The sequence below is a fragment of the Quercus robur genome, chromosome 8, assembly GCF_932294415.1.
Source record: "Quercus robur chromosome 8, dhQueRobu3.1, whole genome shotgun sequence".
NCBI lineage: Eukaryota > Viridiplantae > Streptophyta > Magnoliopsida > Fagales > Fagaceae > Quercus > Quercus robur.
In genome coordinates, this window is record NC_065541.1 from 48719552 (window position 1) to 48738791 (window position 19240).

The 19240-nt window shown below is 32.1% G+C and overlaps 1 protein-coding gene across 1 annotated transcript; it reads left to right on the forward strand.

Annotated features, from left to right (window-relative positions):
• The first annotated feature begins 16521 nt into the window (after positions 1–16521).
• Positions 16522–18565, forward strand: LOC126696790 (dof zinc finger protein DOF2.5-like). Its single transcript, XM_050393512.1, has 2 exons — positions 16522–16775; positions 17383–18565. The coding sequence occupies exons 1-2, from the start codon at positions 16749–16751 to the stop codon at positions 18187–18189; spliced, it is 834 nt and encodes a 277-aa protein (XP_050249469.1). The 5' UTR covers positions 16522–16748; the 3' UTR covers positions 18190–18565.
• Positions 18566–19240: the final 675 nt, after the last annotated feature.

Below are 19240 nucleotides of genomic sequence, written 5' to 3' on the forward strand. Positions count from 1 at the left end.
CATTAATCAAAATAGAGTAGGAAACAGTAGTAATGCACTCCATCATCAAAGCCACCCACTTCTCATGAAAACCCATCTTCCTTAATAGCCTTTCCATAAAGCCCCATTCCACTCGATCATAAGCTTTACTCATGTCGAGTTTAAGGGCCATAAATATATTATCAGTAATAACCTTCCTTGCCTGGAAGGAACTTTGATTTTCAGAAACAAGTTAGGGCAACACCTTTTTTAATCGGTTGGCTAGAACTATAGACATCAATTTGTAAATGACATTACATAAGCTACTTGGTCTAAATTCAGAAATAAACTCAGGACTCTTCACTTTAGGGATAAGGGTCACAAAAGTATGATTAAGATCATGAGGGATATGGCAATTATTAAGACAATCAAGCACAGCAAAAGTAACATCCACACCCACCACAGACCAAAAAGATTGGAAGAAAATGGGAGGCATACCATCCGGGCTCGGAGCCGTTAAAGGTTCCATGTTTTTTAATGCAAGATCAACTTCCTCCCTCGTGAAAACTTTAATAAGCTCCTGGTTCATGTCCGTTGTCACTTTAGGTTCTACTGCTTCCAAAACCTTGTGCATATCAGTGGGGTGTGATGAAGTGAACAACGATTCATAGAACCTGATTACAATCTCTGCAACTTGACTGTTTGTGGTGCACCACTCGTTATCACTATTCTTCAATCCCTTAATTCTATTTCATCTGTATCCATGCGAAGCCCTGTTGTGAAAATACTGGGTGTTTCGATCAGTAGATTTGGGAAATAAGGATCGAGCCCTCTGTTGCCACATCAAGTTTTCTTTTTCTAACAGCTCATTCACCTCTAGCTGTATGACCCTCACAGTGACTGTATCGGCCCCAGTAACTGCTACCCATTTCTCCAAGGTAATAATTTGTTTGAATCCTTGCTGCATTGTTCTCCTCTAGCTGTTAATCCGACCTTACAATGGGTAAATAGTTTTTATTTTATTTTATTTTATTAAAAGATAGAAAAAATTGGTAAATAGTTGAATGCATAAGTATTCAAGCCTTCCAAATTTTAGTTAATTTTTTTGTTTAAGACATGCTTTGCTTAGCTATTAAGATACATATTTCATAATTTGTAATAATTTTTCTATTAATATACATTATATTTCATAGCTGGGAAACTAAAATATATATATATATATATATAACCGAAACTTTTGATTTAGCCTTTGACCTTTTTTAGAGTTCCCACATTTTTATAAATCAGCATTATTTAAATAAAAAAAATTAATAAGAAATTAAAAAAAAAAAAAAAAAAAAACTCTCCTTCTCCCTAAAAACAAAACCCGATCAAACGCAAACTCAGCTGAAGTCCCCCAAAACAAAACCCCCGATCAAAAACGCTCTTTCTAACATAGTCCCATCTTTTTCTTCTTCTTCTTCTTTTTTTATGCTTTTATTTTAGTAGTTGTTCCCGATACTTTTTCTCCTTTGCTCTCATTGATTTGGTTGAGTGTTGGATAGATTTTTCATTCTTTTATATTTGTCTGAGTTCATCTACTTCTACCTGAGTAAAGATGTTTTTTCTCCCATAAATTTTACTTTGATGTGAAAATTCTACTTCCTTCTTTTATATAATGTGTAGATGAACCATAGTCTATTTCTTGGTCATCTAGGTGCTCGATAAAAGGCCTCTAAGAGATACTGATGTTACCTACCAAGGTCTCTAATATTGTCCTTGGAAAACCCATATTCTGGAAGTCCCATTTGTCTGCTAAACAATAAGCAATAAATTACACTCTAAAAGTGATATTATCCTGCAGGTACTAATGCTTTTATTATTAATTTTTTTTTTGAGAAAGTAATGCTTTTATAAAATTGATTCTTCACACTCTTTAGATATCCACGATCCATCTCTCCCTATTTCAAAATCTTTCATGGTTACTTTTTTGTAGGACTTATCTATGTGAATACTTGACATTTTGAAATAATTCAATTCATTTTGTATATAAGGTGAAAAAAAAGGATTCCATATCCATGGAATGCAATTTACAGCACGAAAGTTTCGTTGTTTCACTTCCTGCTAACTAATGCTTATGAATATAGGGTATTATAGTTGGGAATGGTGGGGAAGGAATAAGATGTGTGCGTATGTAATTTCACTCTCTCTTACTCCTTCTAACATAAGCACTGACAATCCTTTTAATTTGATAATTGGGAGCTATAAGTGAAACAGTAAATGAAACAAAGTCATCTCAGATTGCAAGAGTAATTTATATAGCAAACCAAAGATCCCCTCAAATTGCAAACCAACTGCTCCTTGCAGAGTAATTATTAAGCATTAGTCATGGGAGGAATTTCTGTAGGATCATATCTCCAAAAAGATTATTTTATGTGGCCCACATTTGAGTGAAGATGAAACTTATGTCTTAAATTTTCTTATTTTTTATCTTGAGTTTCTTATTTGCAAAAATTATATGTTAGATGTAACACCTTATAGGTAACTCTTAAATGGTCAAACCCTTTTGATTAATAAATATTATGAAGTTACAACTTTTAAGCTACTTGATGGAAGGAAAGTTATAGAAATTTCCATCTCAGCCTCTCTATCCAATCAACATCGAAACTCCACCTTTAGTTTTGCGCGCTCCTCCGTCTTCTATTTCTAGACCGTTTCTCTTTATCTTTTTCTTCTTCTTCTCGCGAAAACTAGACCAAACCCCTCTATTTCTTTCGTGTGTACTGTGTAGCGTGTTTCTATTGTTTTTAACTTTATTTGGTGTCTTTTTGTTAAGTATGCTGTGTGCGTACAGCTATTTGACATGCCCAATTGATTTGATGGCACAGTTGAACCTTAATTCAAATTTTGTAGAGTACCACCTTAACAATCTGCCAAACATGAAAACAAGTGCTTTCGTTTTTTTTTTCTTATTACTGTACTAACAGAAACATGTGGAGGAGTTTAAAAGAAGGAAAATAAATAAAAATAAAAAACTCTAAAAGGTAGAGGAGAAAAGTGAATGAGAATAAAATAAGGTAAAAAAAAAAACCCTTAGTAGGATATTTATTCAGAGCAAAAAAATATAAATGATCCTAATACAAAAAATTTAACTATTTAACCTCAAGAAATTAATGTTGTCAGTCATAAATTTTTTTTCTTTATATTTGTTTATTATTTATTATGTTATTACTATTTACCAATCATAATTATTATCACATCAATTTACAGAATGTTATGTTATAAAATTTGTAGTATTTTTAGCATTTTGTAGAATATTTAGTTTAGTATAGTATATGTAAGGACCAGATTTGAGTTCCTAGCCCAATGAGGTGGATGGATTTAGGCCCAAAAAGTCCAGAATAATGAATTTATAGAAAGTGAGTTGGAAAACTGGTTTTTAATGAATCAAACCAACACCAAAGCAGATTCAAATGAGAAGGGAATGAAAATAGATAGGTTTATGATGAAGATAATCGTCCTCGACAAAGTCCGAGGATATTCGTTCTTATATATTGTTTTTAAGTTTGATTACAAGTTTAATTATTGGTTACCACAGTGTTTCTCTCTAGATTTCTTGATCCCTCTCTCCCATTGCCTTCTCTTTCTTTTATACTCTCTTCTCCTTTCATCTTAGTCCTGCACATGTATGCCAGGTGGCTAGCGTTGATATCTGTCCTATTAGCACCTTCCATAAGTCTTCTGTAGTAGCTATAAGGCTGGCATCTACTATTTAGGTATCACTTCCACATTAATGCGGTCAGAGAGTTAGCTGCAGAACAATTAATGCGATGATAGCAGCTTTCTCCTTAGATATTTTTGGACTCCTATCTATACTTTGTTTCTGCAATGTTGATTTGTGCTAGCATAACTTCCTGGAACATCCCCCGGACGACAATCCACCTATTCGGACCTCGGCTTTGGCTAGCCGAGGATGCATTTATCCTTGGCCCACCCTCATAAGCCATTATGACCAAAACTAACTCCTTTATTTACTAACACAGTCTCTTCTGACAAAGATTTATCCTTCTTGGACATCCTCTCATCCTCGGCTTGGGCCACGGGTTCAATATATAAATAGATAATTAATTCTTGGGCTCAACCTCCCTACAATATAGTATAATATATATATATATAATGATAATTTCAAAATGTTATATTGGTATTGATCGGTATCGAAATATATTGTTTCCTTAACTAAACCGAAATGGTCTCTAATACAAAATTGACTCCTTGCAATGTACAACATGCATGTGTCTGACAAAATGTCTTATTTATGCATTACTTTAAGTTAACTTTTTTTCTCTTGGTTTAGTTTCCACATTTTTTTTTCATATGCATTTAGGCATACTAGGCCATTAACATAGTTGGTATTTTTAGTATATTAGAAGTTTCATCATTAAAATCCAAATTGCAACATTAGAATAGTATTCTTATTTTCTCAAAATAGGAATAGTAGTCTTCTTATAATGGATTTTTTTTTTTTTTGTTATGAATTATATGTTTCGTACTAATATGCAGTTGCAAAGACAAATCAAACAATGGAGAAAATTATATATTTTTCAACATTTAAACATTAAGGGATAGGACCATTACTAAGTGAGAGATAGAGTGAAATTTTTTTTTTTTGGAAAATATTAGCACAATTTTTTAAAAATCTTTTAAGTAGTTTTCCTGTGCATTGCATGGAGTATAAAATGGTTTGAATATATTAACTCTTTTTTTTTTTTAAATATTTTAAAGTGCAAGTGGCATTTTACTCTCTCTCTCTTTTGATTTTTTTTACTAAATTGGTTCACACTATACTCTTTTTCTTTATGAGATTTACTTCATTGGAACTAGAATGGGGATAAGAATTGTCGATAATGTCACCATCGAAACTAGACAGTGTTTTATCAAAAAGTTAAGTAGGAAAAATATGAAATATGATGATATAAGGAAAATGAAAATTTAGAGGTATCTACACTCAGTTCACTCATATAGATTTTAGATTGTATAGCACTAGAATTTCACATTTGTTTGTACCCTCTGTGCTTTGATATATGTATAAAATTAAAATATTTGCTTAGAAATAGAATATAGTTGTAAAAACATAGTTTTTGACCTTTTTTTTTGCTTTCGCACGTAATTTTATCCATTATTTATTAATGGCTTTGGTACTGTTTATTGTAGCAACTAATAGAACAATCTCAATCGGAAGAGTTCTCAGTTTTATTTTTGATCAACATCATAAGAGTTTGGCTTCTCCCTTTTGTGTGTGTTTATCTATCAATAAAAATTAAGGTAAATTATAGTAAACTCATCTATGGTTTGGCTCATTTTCACTTTGCTTATCCGTAGTTTAAAACTTAATACTTTGCCCACCTGAGGTTACTTCCGCTTAGTCTCTGTTACCTACCTCTGTTATCATTTTTTGAAAAACACATTTTTTAGACGAAAACAAACATAAAACAAATCAAAAAATTGGGTTTGAAATTAAAAATAATTGTATATGAATGTAACAAATAAAATTCCAAACAATCACAAATCAAATTGTACTTGAAATTAAAACAAGTACAAATCAATGAAATGCCCACAGATTATGGAGCGAGTCCACATATGACATATTACAACAAACACAACACAACACAAGATCTTAAAGAGAGAGACAGAATCACAACACAAAAAATAAGGTTTAGATTAGAGAGAGAGAAGAAAAGCTTGAGTAATGGGTTCAGTGGTCTGGTGTCGAACAAAGAGAGGCAAGCAAGAAGGCTCTACCATGGGTGTGGGTCGGCATGAGCAGAGAGTGAGAGAGAGAGCCTGAGGTTTTAAAGGAGAGAGATCGGAAGGAAGGGGAAGCCACTACCATTGGTGGTGGTGGCGATGAGCACATGGAGGAGAAACAAACTTTTGACCATGGCTCATGTTTGGGTTTGAGAGAGAGAGAGAGAGAGAAGCTTCTGCCATGGAGATCGGTGGTGGATCGTTATGGTGGTCCCGGAGATCGATAGTGATGGAATCTGGTTATGGTGCTCTTCATGGGGGCTGCCTTTCATGATGAAGGTGGTTATAGTCGTCTTCTTGTGTTCTGGGTTTGAAAATTTTTTGATTTGAGCCATGTTTTAAGAGATGCATATTCCTGAGTTTAAAATAGCCCATTTTGATCTTGTTTTCTTTTGTTTTGTTTTTTTGTTTTTTTTTTTTTGTTTTTTTTTTTTTTTTGGTGGAGAAAGACATAAAATGGGAGTAAAAAGACTTATTTATCCTTCTTTTTTAATAGAGGTGGTAATAGAGACTAAACGGAAGTAACCTCAGGCGGGCAAAGTGTTAAGTTTTAAATCACGGGTAGGTAAAGTGAAAATGGCCCAAACTACAAGTGGATTTACTGTAATTTGCTCTAAAAATAAATAACATAACATAACATAGGGTTCCATAATAATGGACCTTAGCGTAAACCTATCTTCTAGGATCTATTACAATTATTTAACTAAAAAGTCATGAAATTTTGATTATACTCAAGTTCAAAGTTCTGAACAACATTAATATAGCTAAGTTTAGATCCTTTGAATGGTATTTTTTTAATTAATTTTTTTTTTAAATTTAAATTTATTATTACTCAATATTTGTTCAATGTTTCTATGCATATGCACGGGTTACAACTTAGAATATATAAAATCAAAGCATTTGACTTCTTTGTTGAGTAATATTTTTAATATTGTTATATAAGCTTTTTGAAATTCCACATTTTTTCACGTAATTATTTGGTTAAAATGCAAAATTCATTCTCTATGTTTCATCAAAATGTATTTAAGTATTTAACTTTGCTTTCATTTATTTTAGTTCTCTAATTTTCAAGTTTATTCAATTAAAGTCTCTCCATCTACTTTTGTTAAATGTTGTGGTTAATTGTCCAAAACTTAAATTTTTTTTTTTCAAAATTTATAAATTAAAAAATCGAATTAATGATTGAAAAAAAAAATTTAGATTTTTTTTTTAATAAAAAAAGTAATGGAAGTTGAAGGAAATGCCTTAATTGAATAAACTTAAAACTTAAAGGACTAAAATGAACAAAAACAAAGTTAGAGGACTAAAATGAATTCTAGTGAAGCTTAGTTATTTTATCATACATTTTATAATTGAGTTTAAATTCTATATGGATTTTCTATAAAATATCCTATATTTATTTATTGGGAAAAAAAAAAAAAAAAAACTTCTCCCCTTTTATCTATGGGTAAGTTCACAATTCCACTTCTAAACTTATATTCGTAAACGTGATAATGTGGCATCAAATGAAAATAAAAAAGAAAAAAAAGAAAAAAAAGAAAGAAAGCAAGCAATGAAAAGAAAAAAAAAAAAGAGGAATAAGTAAAATGTTAAGAGCAATGCTAGAGATACAAACTTTTTTACAAAAAAATTTACGAACTGCTGATGTGGTGAGTGGTTATTAGTAAATGAAAAGTAATGTTAATAGTGAGTCTAGATGAAATCCAACAAGAAGTTGGCCATATCAATAGTTGGTAAAAATGTTATAAAATAGTTTGTGACTCTAGCATTACTCAAATGCTAATTGCTAAAAGCACATACTATTTTTACAATTTTTTTGTACAAATTGTTGATGTTGTAAGTGGTTAATTATTGGTAATGAAAAATGTTATATCAGTGATAGGCCTAGACAAAATCTAGTAAAAATTTGTTAAATCAATAGTTTATAAAAATGTTATAAAATAATTTATGTATGCAAGTTTGGACTTTGGAACATTACTTAAAAAAAAAAAAAAAAAAAAAAAAAAAAAAAAAAAAAAACCGTAAGCATTCATCAGAGATTCATAATACGACGACACGAAAAACATTTTGTAATGCTGTTGGGCTCCTTCCAAGATGGCTCTTTAGCCCAGAAGGAGATGTGATTGGGCCCTTCTAACTCCTTTTTTCTTCCCATTCAAATGCTTTATTTATTTTATTTGAAATGAAATCCAAGTCCAGCACCAAAAGAGCAAAAAGAGCCCATTTAATTTTAATTCCAAGCCAGATAATAGAATCAAGCCCAGCTGCATTTTACCCTAGCTGGGCTTTCGCAATGAAATGTTCTCGTAACATGAAAGAAACCCACTGTCAGCTTGTATAATATTTCATCTCCTAATTGTTATACGTATATTTTTCCTTTTCTTTTTCTATTTTTAGTCCAAAATCATTGTTATTAGAAAACTAAGAAGAGATAATATATCTCATCAAAAAAAAAAAAAAAAAAGAAGAGATAATATATAACTCTCAAAAAATGGGAGACATGGTTTTGATATCTTGGGAAAATATGAGGGAAAATATAAGGAAGAAAATAAAATTGAGAGACCGATCGAGAGAGCATGGTTTGGCCATAAAGTTTTATATAAAATTTGGTCTTAATATCTCTAATATTTCCCCTCAGACTCAAGGTGAAAATTTGAAGTCAACTTAAGCTTGGAAAGAATGTGAAATATTGAAGGAAATCTTGATCGAATTGGATGTGGATCGAGTGGACCAAATCACGACCAAATTAAATGAAACACAAATAATAAGTTAGAATAAATATGCCCAATGCACGTAATGATCAAGACTTGAGTGTTGAGCATAATGCATATCGCGTTTATCGCGGCTGTTGATTGGAGGCGTAGTTTGGAAAACTATGCATGAAAATGATAGAGACATGTGACCAAAAGAAAGCTAATAAAAGTTACTAATCAGGGTTGTGGTCATAGTTCCGATTAGTATGATCTATAATACTTAGCCAAGATGATTGAGGATGTGATGACGTGTGATATGAAGTAGAGCTAAAAACTAGGTGTTGAAGAAAGATGCATGAACCACCGGGCCTTGTGCCTGAGTGGTACCCGGGCCTTAGTGCCCTTATCAAGCTCGGGGTTTGATCCCCCTATAAACCAATTACCCAGCAAAAAAAAAAAAAAAAAAGATGCATGAGCCCATTGAATATACTCCTTGAAATCACCAAAATTGTCATATCATAAAATATCATATATGAAAAAGACATATATAAGGTTATCAAGATTCTGTTCACGACAAGGAATAAATTAAGATGAGTCAACATACATAGTGATTGACAACGATGGCGAGAAAGAGAACGCTGGCATTGTTCATGATAAGGAATCTATTAAGATGAGACTCAAAGTGATTAGTAGCAGTGGTTAGAGGAGGAGCTTAGACTTAGCGATCAAAGATATGGATTAATGGAGAATAGACAAGCTTAACTTAATTTGATCCCATGTTACAAAAGGAAAGACATAGGCTTTATACCATAATAAAGTATATGAGACAATATGAATAAGAAAATAAAGCAAATAGTGAGAGAGAGAAAAAGAAAGAATTAACCTGGTTTGATATTAGAAACTTATATTCACAATGAAAAACCCTTGATGGTTACATTTTTAAAAAAAATTATTAAGCTCTATATTTTACTATATTGAAATCACTGGATGGTATTTATCGTGAGCTAAATCTTAGACTAACTATAAACTAGCCTAGGGTTGCAACACTTGCACTACAAACAGGATTTGGATTATTTTACTTCTATGTCGAGTAAGATTATGATTACTTTGCTTGCACTCTTAAGTATAATTATATACTCTTTTTTTTTTTTTTTTTTTTGAGAAAAAGTATAATTATATACAATAAACCTAATTAGAGTTTTATAATAGACTTATGTTTTAATTAATACTAGGCCTTCAAATCTCTAACAGTCACGAATCATAACTATTTTTTTTTTTTTTTTAAATCCCAAAATGGCATATGGTCAGGCATAAGATAAAAAAGTCCACATGCTAATGCAACATTTTTCAAAACCTGAACCCAACTTTTGTTATGTAGGCTAAAATTTTGTGCTGGGTCTCACATATTAGTCCCAAAGTTGGAGCTAGTCTGAGTTCGGGGACTCCATTCGAGCAAAAGGTGCTCATAGTCATAGCCTTATACCCTTATATGGACTATGGAGGTAGGCTACCCACATTTCACATCGTTAAATCGATCATCCTCTGCCTAGATCGGTATGAGTCTTTATTTTAATTATTCAATCATTGTTAGTATAATCTGGGGTTTGGAAGAATTGTTTGGGGTGGGGGGGGGGGGGGGAGGGGGGGTTGGTTTCAGGTGTTGAAAATTACAAATCCATTTTTGAAATCTATTTGTGTGATAAGATTGACATTTTGATGATCTACCGTAGTAAATGCTAGGCTATTAAGAAGTAACACGATCAAGAAATATGTAAAGCCGAAATTAGAATATCAAAGTTGATGAGTGAAAATATAAGTAAGATAGAATACGAATTGAAGAACTTAAAAATGGAAGTAGTGAATTTTACTAATATTAAAAAAAAAAGAAAAAAAAAAGTCACTTGAGATGATTTAGTAAGGTGTAAAGAAAAAATGATTAATACACTAATAAGAAAGTGTGATTTGATTCAAATTGAGTGAATGAAAATAGGTAGAGGAATCAGTGGCAAAGTCATGATTTCAATTTAGGGGAGATAAAATTTATATACCATATATGCAAATGCACTCATATATATATAGAGAGGTTGGGTTCAAAAAATGATTAAGACACTAATAAGAAAGTGTGATTTGATTCAAATTAAGTGAACAAAAATAAGTAGAAGAATTAGTGGCAAAGTTAGGATTTCAATTTAGGGGATATAAAATTTATATTATACGCATATAAGCAAATGCACTCAAATATATATATATATATTTAGAGAGAGAGAGAGAGAGAGAGAGAGAGAGAGAGAGAGAGAGAGAGAGAGAGAGAGTTACATCTGGTGTAAATTTAAGCAATATTACACTACTCAATATTTTTTAATCGGATGCGAATTTCGACAAATTTATTGTTAGATCACATTATCTTTCTATATTCTCCATGCTTTAATCGGATGCGAATTTCGACAAATTTATTGTTAGATTACATTATCTTTGTATATTTTTCATGCTTGCAAAATTTCAACGTAATCAAAGATTAATAACCATCTCATTAATCAATTGTTTAAATTTAAGTTTTTGTAATTTCAAATAATGCATAAAAGATGGGTTTATGGATCAAATGATAAATAATATCCAATTGACATGAAAATTGACATGAATGTTAAGAACATATAGTACATGTAATCAGTGGTGAGATTTTCAAAATATGAATTCTATAACAAGTTATTCGGTGGTGTAACATTACTTAGAATTATACCAAGTATAATTTGAACCCAACCCATTATATATATATATATATATTATTCACGTATTTATTAAGTAATATTTTAATGTAAAAAATACACAAGATGAGTATATTCACTATATTTTGTTTATATGTATAGGATTTTTTTTTTTTTTAGCATGAATAAGTTTTTATCTTTTTTTTTTTTTTTTCAAAGTTGAAATTTCACTTTTGAATGAAAGTGTTTTTAATAGTTCGATAGATACTAAGTACAATTTATGTTATTACGTAATTATCCAAAATTTTTATTTCTTATTACACAATTCTTATTTGATAAATATGATAGAATTTTAAATTATGGCGTCTGTTCTATGATAATTACTCTTTATTATTAGTTAAGATAACAATTGGTTTTGGTGTAGGCAAAGTTTAAACCTCAGTTTTTTTATTTAACTATAAAAGATTTTACTAATTGAGCTAATTGAAATCAATCTTATTATACAAATTCTTACAAAAAATAATAAATTATTATTATATAAAGAATTTGGAGTCCTATTACCTTCTTTTTTTAATCACTTTTGAAAGATAAAAAGAATTTTTTTTTTTTCCTTTTGTTAAAACTCTAACTTCATTATTTCCCTTTTCTTTTTCCCACCCTCACTTTCCTTTTATAAGTTTTGAACCTTAAAAAAAAAGATTTTCTTTTGTCATTCGAATGAGTTTTGACATTTAAGAGAGGGATAATAGTGTCGTAAATAAATATGATAAATTCACCAAAAATATGAGAAAAAAAAAAATCAAATTGTAATTGCACAGGGGAGGTTGTAAAGTAAAACTATTAATATTTTGGCAAGCCAATGGAAAATTTCCGCCCTTTGACTCCCCTGGCTCTGCCCGTGAGGAATACCTAAATTTTACAAAAATGACAAGTTAACTAAAAAGGTGATATAGGATATGATAAAGCGTTAGAGGAAGACCACACGCTCGAGTCATATTAGATTATTTTGGATCCTTAACGGATCTTAAAATTTTGGGACTAAAATTGTATTGTTGTTATATTGATATTTTGGTCCTTTTATAAAATGTATTAAGGAAATAATCAAGAGATATAAGATCCATGAAAAATTATAAAATACCTTGGGAGTAATTTAAATACGTACTCACTCTTCTTACATAATAGTGAGTTCTATTAATTAAATTTATGATGAGACCTACTATTTATGTAAGAAGGAGGTACGTATTTATTGTATTCTTAGAGTATCAATCGTATAACTACAAGATCCACATGATTTATTTGCAATTCTTTGTAGGATGGCATCTCTTTCATTATATAAACCATTTTGTAAGGAAGTCATAACAATTTTAAATGGTTTAAATTGTTCCGTTTCAGAAATTTTAATTTTTAAAAATTATTCCTTAAATAAGTTCTTTTTATTTGTTTCTACATCAACTTTATAAATAACCTTTATAAGGTAGGGTCTAGAGGGATATTTGAATCCTTGTTCTACTCATAAAGCAAACCAGTTAATATTACTGAGTTATAAGGCTCTTATAGTATAATCAATGACTTAATAATAACCAAAGATTTACACCATATTGAGATTAGGCTCGGATTTGTTAACCATACTTCTAGTTTTGACATTTGAAGTATACCCACCAATAGTCTCCCAATGTTCTTAATGGAGATGTTCAAGATTCAAATTCTTTATATCCCATTACAACTAATGAATCATTTAAAAAAAAAAAACTTTTTGAAGTAAACCCATTACCCTTCACCTTGTCAACTAGAATAACTTTCAATCGCCAAAAGAGACGCATTCTCTCTGACTTCATTAGAGTAGTTAATGGCATACTTGTCTCTGTATAAGTGTTTTTATTATTATTAGAGGTGCATAATTGTGAAAAGTTTATTCAGAATGACGTGAAAGAACACTTTCAAAATAAAGAAAATGACTCACAGTTACTTTATCTTATTGAAAATTATTACAAAAAAAGAAAAAAGAAAAAAAAGCATGATCCATGCCATAATGGACGAACGCTTTGTGCCACCTATATTAAGTTTGTACAGCATTCCACTTTCTCTGTAGTCCCATTTCCTACATGAAATGATCATCATTGATAAATTCCTAGAAACAAATTAACATCGCCCTCAAACCATGTTCTGATCATGAATTTATTATGTCATCCGTGATAATGTAATACATAACTCACAACAGCACCATCCAGAAGGAATTGATGACAAAAGCTATTCATTAGGTACACAACTTGTCACTATTATTCCATGATTATATAGTTTATCAAAACCAGAAATAAGCAATTGATTACGATATATATATATATATATATAAAATATTCTTGATGATAGAGTAGTTATATAGTCTAATCCTTTTTTCGATAGCTAGATAAGAATCAAAAGATAAGATTTTAACTTGTAACCAATAGCTATAACTTTAATATATAGAGATTAAATTCTATAAGGATAGGGTGTAAAACTCATGTTTTATATCATCCAATAAATGATTGTCACGTCAGCATTTTACTTAAAATTCAATACATCTTATCACATCTAATAACATTCAATAAATTTCCAATTTGGTTGGATTTATATATGGGTAATAGAATTTTTTTTTATTTTTTTTTATTTTTTTTTTTTTTTATATAAGATAGAATTTATACTCTAACTTAATCTAAGTGTATATGTGTGTGAAGCTCCCTCCTAGAGACTTGAACACTGACCCTTACCCTCCCCCCACACCCCACAACCCACTAGCACTTATACTTAGGGGTGTCCACGGGTCGGGTCGGGTCGGTTTTGGACCCAACCCGGACCCGACCCGCCGGCGTCGGGTGGAAGGCGGAGGGATCCGAAACCGACCGCCGGCGTCACTCGGTCGGGTCGGTTTTGGGTTCGGGTAGTGTTCGGGTGGGTCGGTCGGTGTTGAGAGTCGCCGGATCCTGCAAACGTCGCCGGAATCTCCTCGAATGTCGCCGGAATCTCTTCGAATGTCGTCGGAATCTGCAAAAATCCAGTAGATCTGCACCAAAAATCGCCGAAATCAGCCTGGATCTCCTCGAATCTCGCCGGATCTCACCAAATATGGTCCAAATCTCGCTTGGATCTCCTCAAATGTCGCCGGATCTCACCAAATCTCGCTCGAATTCGCCGGATCTCAACCAATCTCGCTTGAATGTCGCCGGATATTGCCAGATTTATATATAACGTCGGTCGGGTCGGGTGGCTCGGGTTTTGGAGAAGAAAACCCGTCACTCGACCCGCCGGCGTCGGGTCTTGAGGTCAGAAACCCGTCACCGACCGTCGGAGTGGTCGGTTCGGACGGTTGCCGGTTCGGGTTCGGGCGGGTTGGTCGGGTTGGTCGGGTTTCGGGTTGGGTTGGACACCCCTACTTATACTTGTGAAGTGACTACCGCACTAAGGGTGCACGGTGGTTGGGTATTAGAATTGATTGAGTATGATTGTATTTATTCTTAAATATGTGATAAGATGATGTGGCATGTTGGAATTGGTGGGGTAAAATATGAGTTTTATACCACATCCTTATAAATTTAATCTCTAATATATTTTTTTTTATTAGATGTGAATTTTGACAAATTCACTATTAAATTGCATTTTATTCTTATATCTTCCATACTTGTAAAATTTTCAAAAAATCAATAGCGGTGTTATGACTTAAATGTTTAAATTTCAAATTTTATAGTTTAAAATTATGCATAAAAAAAGATTAATGGATCGAATAGTAAATAATATCTAATTGACACAAAATTTGACATGCGTATTAAAGATATAAAAAGCATATAATCTAATGGTTAGATTTTCAAAATATATAATAATGTTAATATATTTCAGTGGAAGTTGTAGTAAATAATTACAACTAAATTTCTAACTAAACTTTATTGTAATGTTCATTTCACAATAATTACTTTTATTATCAAACTAAAACAAAAATTAAATTTAAGTATAAACACAATTCAAATCTCAAACCTTTTAGTCGGCCGAATTATAAAGATTCTAAAAAGATCATAATTAAGGAAGGCCATGAGAAATTGCTACTGAGATACTGAGCCCTTGGCTTATTCGAAAGAATTCAAACCCGTAGGTGTCACCATCATAAAAAGAAACACCCAGCAAGCACAAAGATTTCTCATCCATCCTACCGCGCATTATCTGGGCTCCACTTACACCCTCTTTTGTCTCTTCCTGTCGGCTCTCCACTTTCTTTTTCCTCTCCTTCCATCACCTTTCATTTTTTTTTTCTTTCTTTCTTTTAAAATTTTGAACTTGAAGACAAGACAAGGTTCTCTTATTCTCTCTCTTTTCATTTTTTTCTTTTTTCACTCTACCAACTTACAACTTTCACACTAAAGGAAATTTAAAAAAAAAAAAAATTTGTGCTTATTTATTTTCAAAAATGTGTTTCCAACAATTAAAAAGAAAAAATTGTGTGGGATTTTATTAAAAATATGTGTTTGATAAACTAGCAAAACCTTTAGGATTAAGATATGCAAATGTTTTTAAGGATAACTTCACCTTGAAGTTTTTAAAATTACAACAGTAAAGCAAAAGAGTTACCCAAAATAGACGGCATGAGATTATGTTTAAATTTTGTTAAAAAATTATGATTCTTACTTTCTAGCTACTACAAGTTGAGTTGATAGGTATGAGACTTAAAATCATCCTATTCCATACAATGGACAACTCATAAATCCCTGTATGATAGGAAAGAGCCTTTGGGACTAAAATATTTAAGTGTGTTCTTAAGATAACTTCATCATGAAGTTTTTCTAAAATCTTCATCCTAAAGCAAACAAGTAACCTCCAAAATAAATGGCATGAGATTGTGTTTAAAATTTTGTTAAAAAAATCATCCTATTCCATGATGGACTACTCATAAAATCCCTGTATGATTTGAGAGAGAATGGGACAAATGCAATTTCCGTAGGATTTCCAATAAACCCTAATTTAAGAGAGCTAAGAAGTAAGAAGTCACCGTTTAAAGAGAATATTTTTGATTACTTTGCAAGCAATCCTTTAGGAGGTTACTTTTTGAAAACATTGGGAAAGTTACTACTACAGGATCCTTTGACAAATTACATAGGGTATTAGGGTATTAGCCAATCAAATGTGATCTTTATGATAACCCAAACAAAACCCCACCCCTACTCGTGAATGATCCTTAGACAAACACCAAAAGTGACCAAGAGAAAATCAAGAATAAAGACAATCCTCATTATCAGGTCAAAAAAGAGAAATCGCCCACAGTACACACTCATTATTCCACCAACAAATATTAAACAAAAATAATAGTAAAGTTGAACAACTAAAAACAAAATCAGACAAAAATTCCCACATAGAATCACACCCACAACAACACAAATGTGTTGATATTTTATAGGTGTAGTCAAAACAAACACAACTTTCTTTTAGGTTTCATCATTCAAAAGTAAGCCACCACATAAAGCCAGCAAACAAACAATCTGAAACCTTCTTTCTTGCACTAAGATCAGCTGCAGAAGAAGGAGGTGAATCCTCTCTCTTTCTCTCTCTGTGAAGTCATCCCTTGCTTTTCTTTTCCTTTTCAACTTCCGAATTCATGGATGGTACTGCTCAATGGCCAAAGGTGGGTGGATTTGTTGTATTGCCTTTTACTTTTCCTATATAACAACGACTGTGAGCTATTTATTCAGGGTTAGGATTGTTTAATCAAGGCTAACATATAACATTTTCCAATTATTTCTGAAAATTTTTTATGGGGTTTATTTCAATGATCTTTTCTCTATCAGACGATGTTCAAAGTCACTGCAAGTCCCTTTTTTTCATAAGATTAACTTTTGATTCTGTTATTTAAACATGAAAGCACCACACTTTTTCTTTCTTCACTTTTTAGCTTATGTGATAACTGATAAAAGGGAACGGGAAAAAGGTATTATTTGTTATTATTATTGGTTCTTTAGGTTTTTTTGTTTCCTTTATGTTCTCTTTTAATATGATTTTCCAAGAGATAAGCGACTTTGTTTCGCTTGTCTACTTGTTATCACTCTTTATGTACTCAATTTGATCCTTTTGTTTTGTTATTGAAGTGCCGTCTAGCTGTTTAGATCTATAATAGACTTATAGATTTTTTGTCTAATGACCCTTTTGATTTTTGTAAATGAAACACCTTAATTATTGGTATCCTACTGCTCCGTTTCTCTCTCAATATCTCTCTCTTTTAATGGGGGTCTCAGGGTCAAGGAGTAGGGCTAGTGAAGCCCTTAGAAGGAGTAGCTCCTAGCACAAGGCCTATGTTAGAGAGAAGAGCAAGGCCTCAAGAGCACTTGAATTGTCCAAGGTGTAACTCAACCAACACCAAGTTCTGTTACTACAACAACTACAGCCTCACTCAACCAAGATACTTCTGCAAGACTTGCAGAAGGTATTGGACTGAAGGTGGGTCTCTTAGAAACGTTCCTGTTGGAGGAGGTTCAAGAAAGAACAGGAAGTCTTCAGCAACAGCAACAGCAACACCATCAACTTCATCAAAGATTCCTGATCTTAATCCCCCAAACCTTTCACAATTTTCTTCTCAAAATCCAAAGGCCCATGAAGGCCAAGATCTTAATCTTGGTTTCCCAGCTTTCCAGAAGTATCATGATGTATCCCAATATGTTCAAGTGCCCAAAATTGAAAACAACAATAACAATCACCAAAACTCTGGCTCTGCTTCCTCTACTCATCTTTCAGCTTTGGAGCTACTAAGGACTGGAATTGCTTCCAGGGGTTTGAATACTTTTATCCCACCATCTATGCCTGATTCAAGTACACTTTACTCATCATCTGGATTCCCTTTCCATGAATTCAAACCAACCCATGGGTTTTCTATTGATGGGTTTGGAAGTAGGTATGGAGCTCAAGAGAATGGAGGGAAGCTTTTGTTTCCTTTTGAAGAACTGAAGCAGATTTCAAGCACAAACCAACAGGTTGAACAGAATAAGGGACAAGGGGGTCCAAGTGGATATTGGAGTGCAATGTTAAATGGAGGAGGACCTTGGTAAATAAAAAATAGCAATGGAAGCAACAAGCTTTTCTTTCTTTATCGTTTTTACATGGTTGGTTACTCTTGTTTTATGGTCGATCCAAAACTAACATAGAATACATATTGTTCTTTTGCTTCATTTTAATTTCCTTTTGCTCTTTGAAGCTCATCTCGGGTGGGGTTCAAAAGGGATAGAAGAAAAAGTGAATATAAGGCTTGGTTTTTCCTTCCTAGCAGGCAACGTGGCCTGTATTCATATATTCTTCTGTCAGAATTTGGGCATGTGTTGTATTTTTGCAGGGTTTGGTTCTAAGTACTTGGTCAGAATTTGTAACAAATATTTGCTCACTTTCCTAATTTAAGTAGAAGAAATGAGTGTCATAGTTCGAATTGAATGATATGCCCTCTTGCTCTTAAATTTCCATATCTCTCTCCCTTTTAGTGCACTTCTTGGAACAGTTAACAAGTAAGTTAACAAGTAAGGACTATACTAGATGTACGATGGACACTTTACAAGTATAGGCGTTTGTAGAGTGTAAAGGCAAGAGTCGGGTTTAAGTTTTCAGGAGAAAGTTTTATATACATATACACTTAAATTAGGTTAGAATAAAATTTTTATCTTGTATAAAAATTAAAAAAAAAAAAGATTAAAAATTGGGAAAATATTTTCTTACCTTTATTTACATCTACTATTTCCCGTTAATCATAATGAGTATAAATATATCCACATTTTTGCACAAAAATGGAAGTAAAAATTAAGAGCATATAAGCAAATTTAGTGCAGAAAGAAGGCATGACCCGTAACTTTGACTCTTTGAGAACCTGAATGACAGTAGTAGACCCACTCTAGGAGAGATTTGATGCAAGTAGATAATTACACAGTAAGTAGTAGTTAAGAGTACCATCAAGAAACTACAAGAAGATAAGCATATTGTGGTTTTTTGTTTTTACCCATAAAAAAAAAATTAAAAAAAAAAACCCCACTTCACCTGCCCCAACCAAATGCTAACCTAAAAATTTTAATTTCATAAAAAAAAAAAAAAAGTAACCTAATATTATTGACATCCACT

Bases quoted from the DNA above. Each gene is read 5' to 3' on its own strand.
- LOC126696790 (XM_050393512.1), top strand. From the start codon at position 16,749: ATGGATGGTACTGCTCAATGGCCAAAG. The intron at 16,776-17,382 runs GTGGGTGGATTT...TGGGGGTCTCAG, and splicing joins GTACTGCTCAATGGCCAAAG to GGTCAAGGAGTAGGGCTAGT.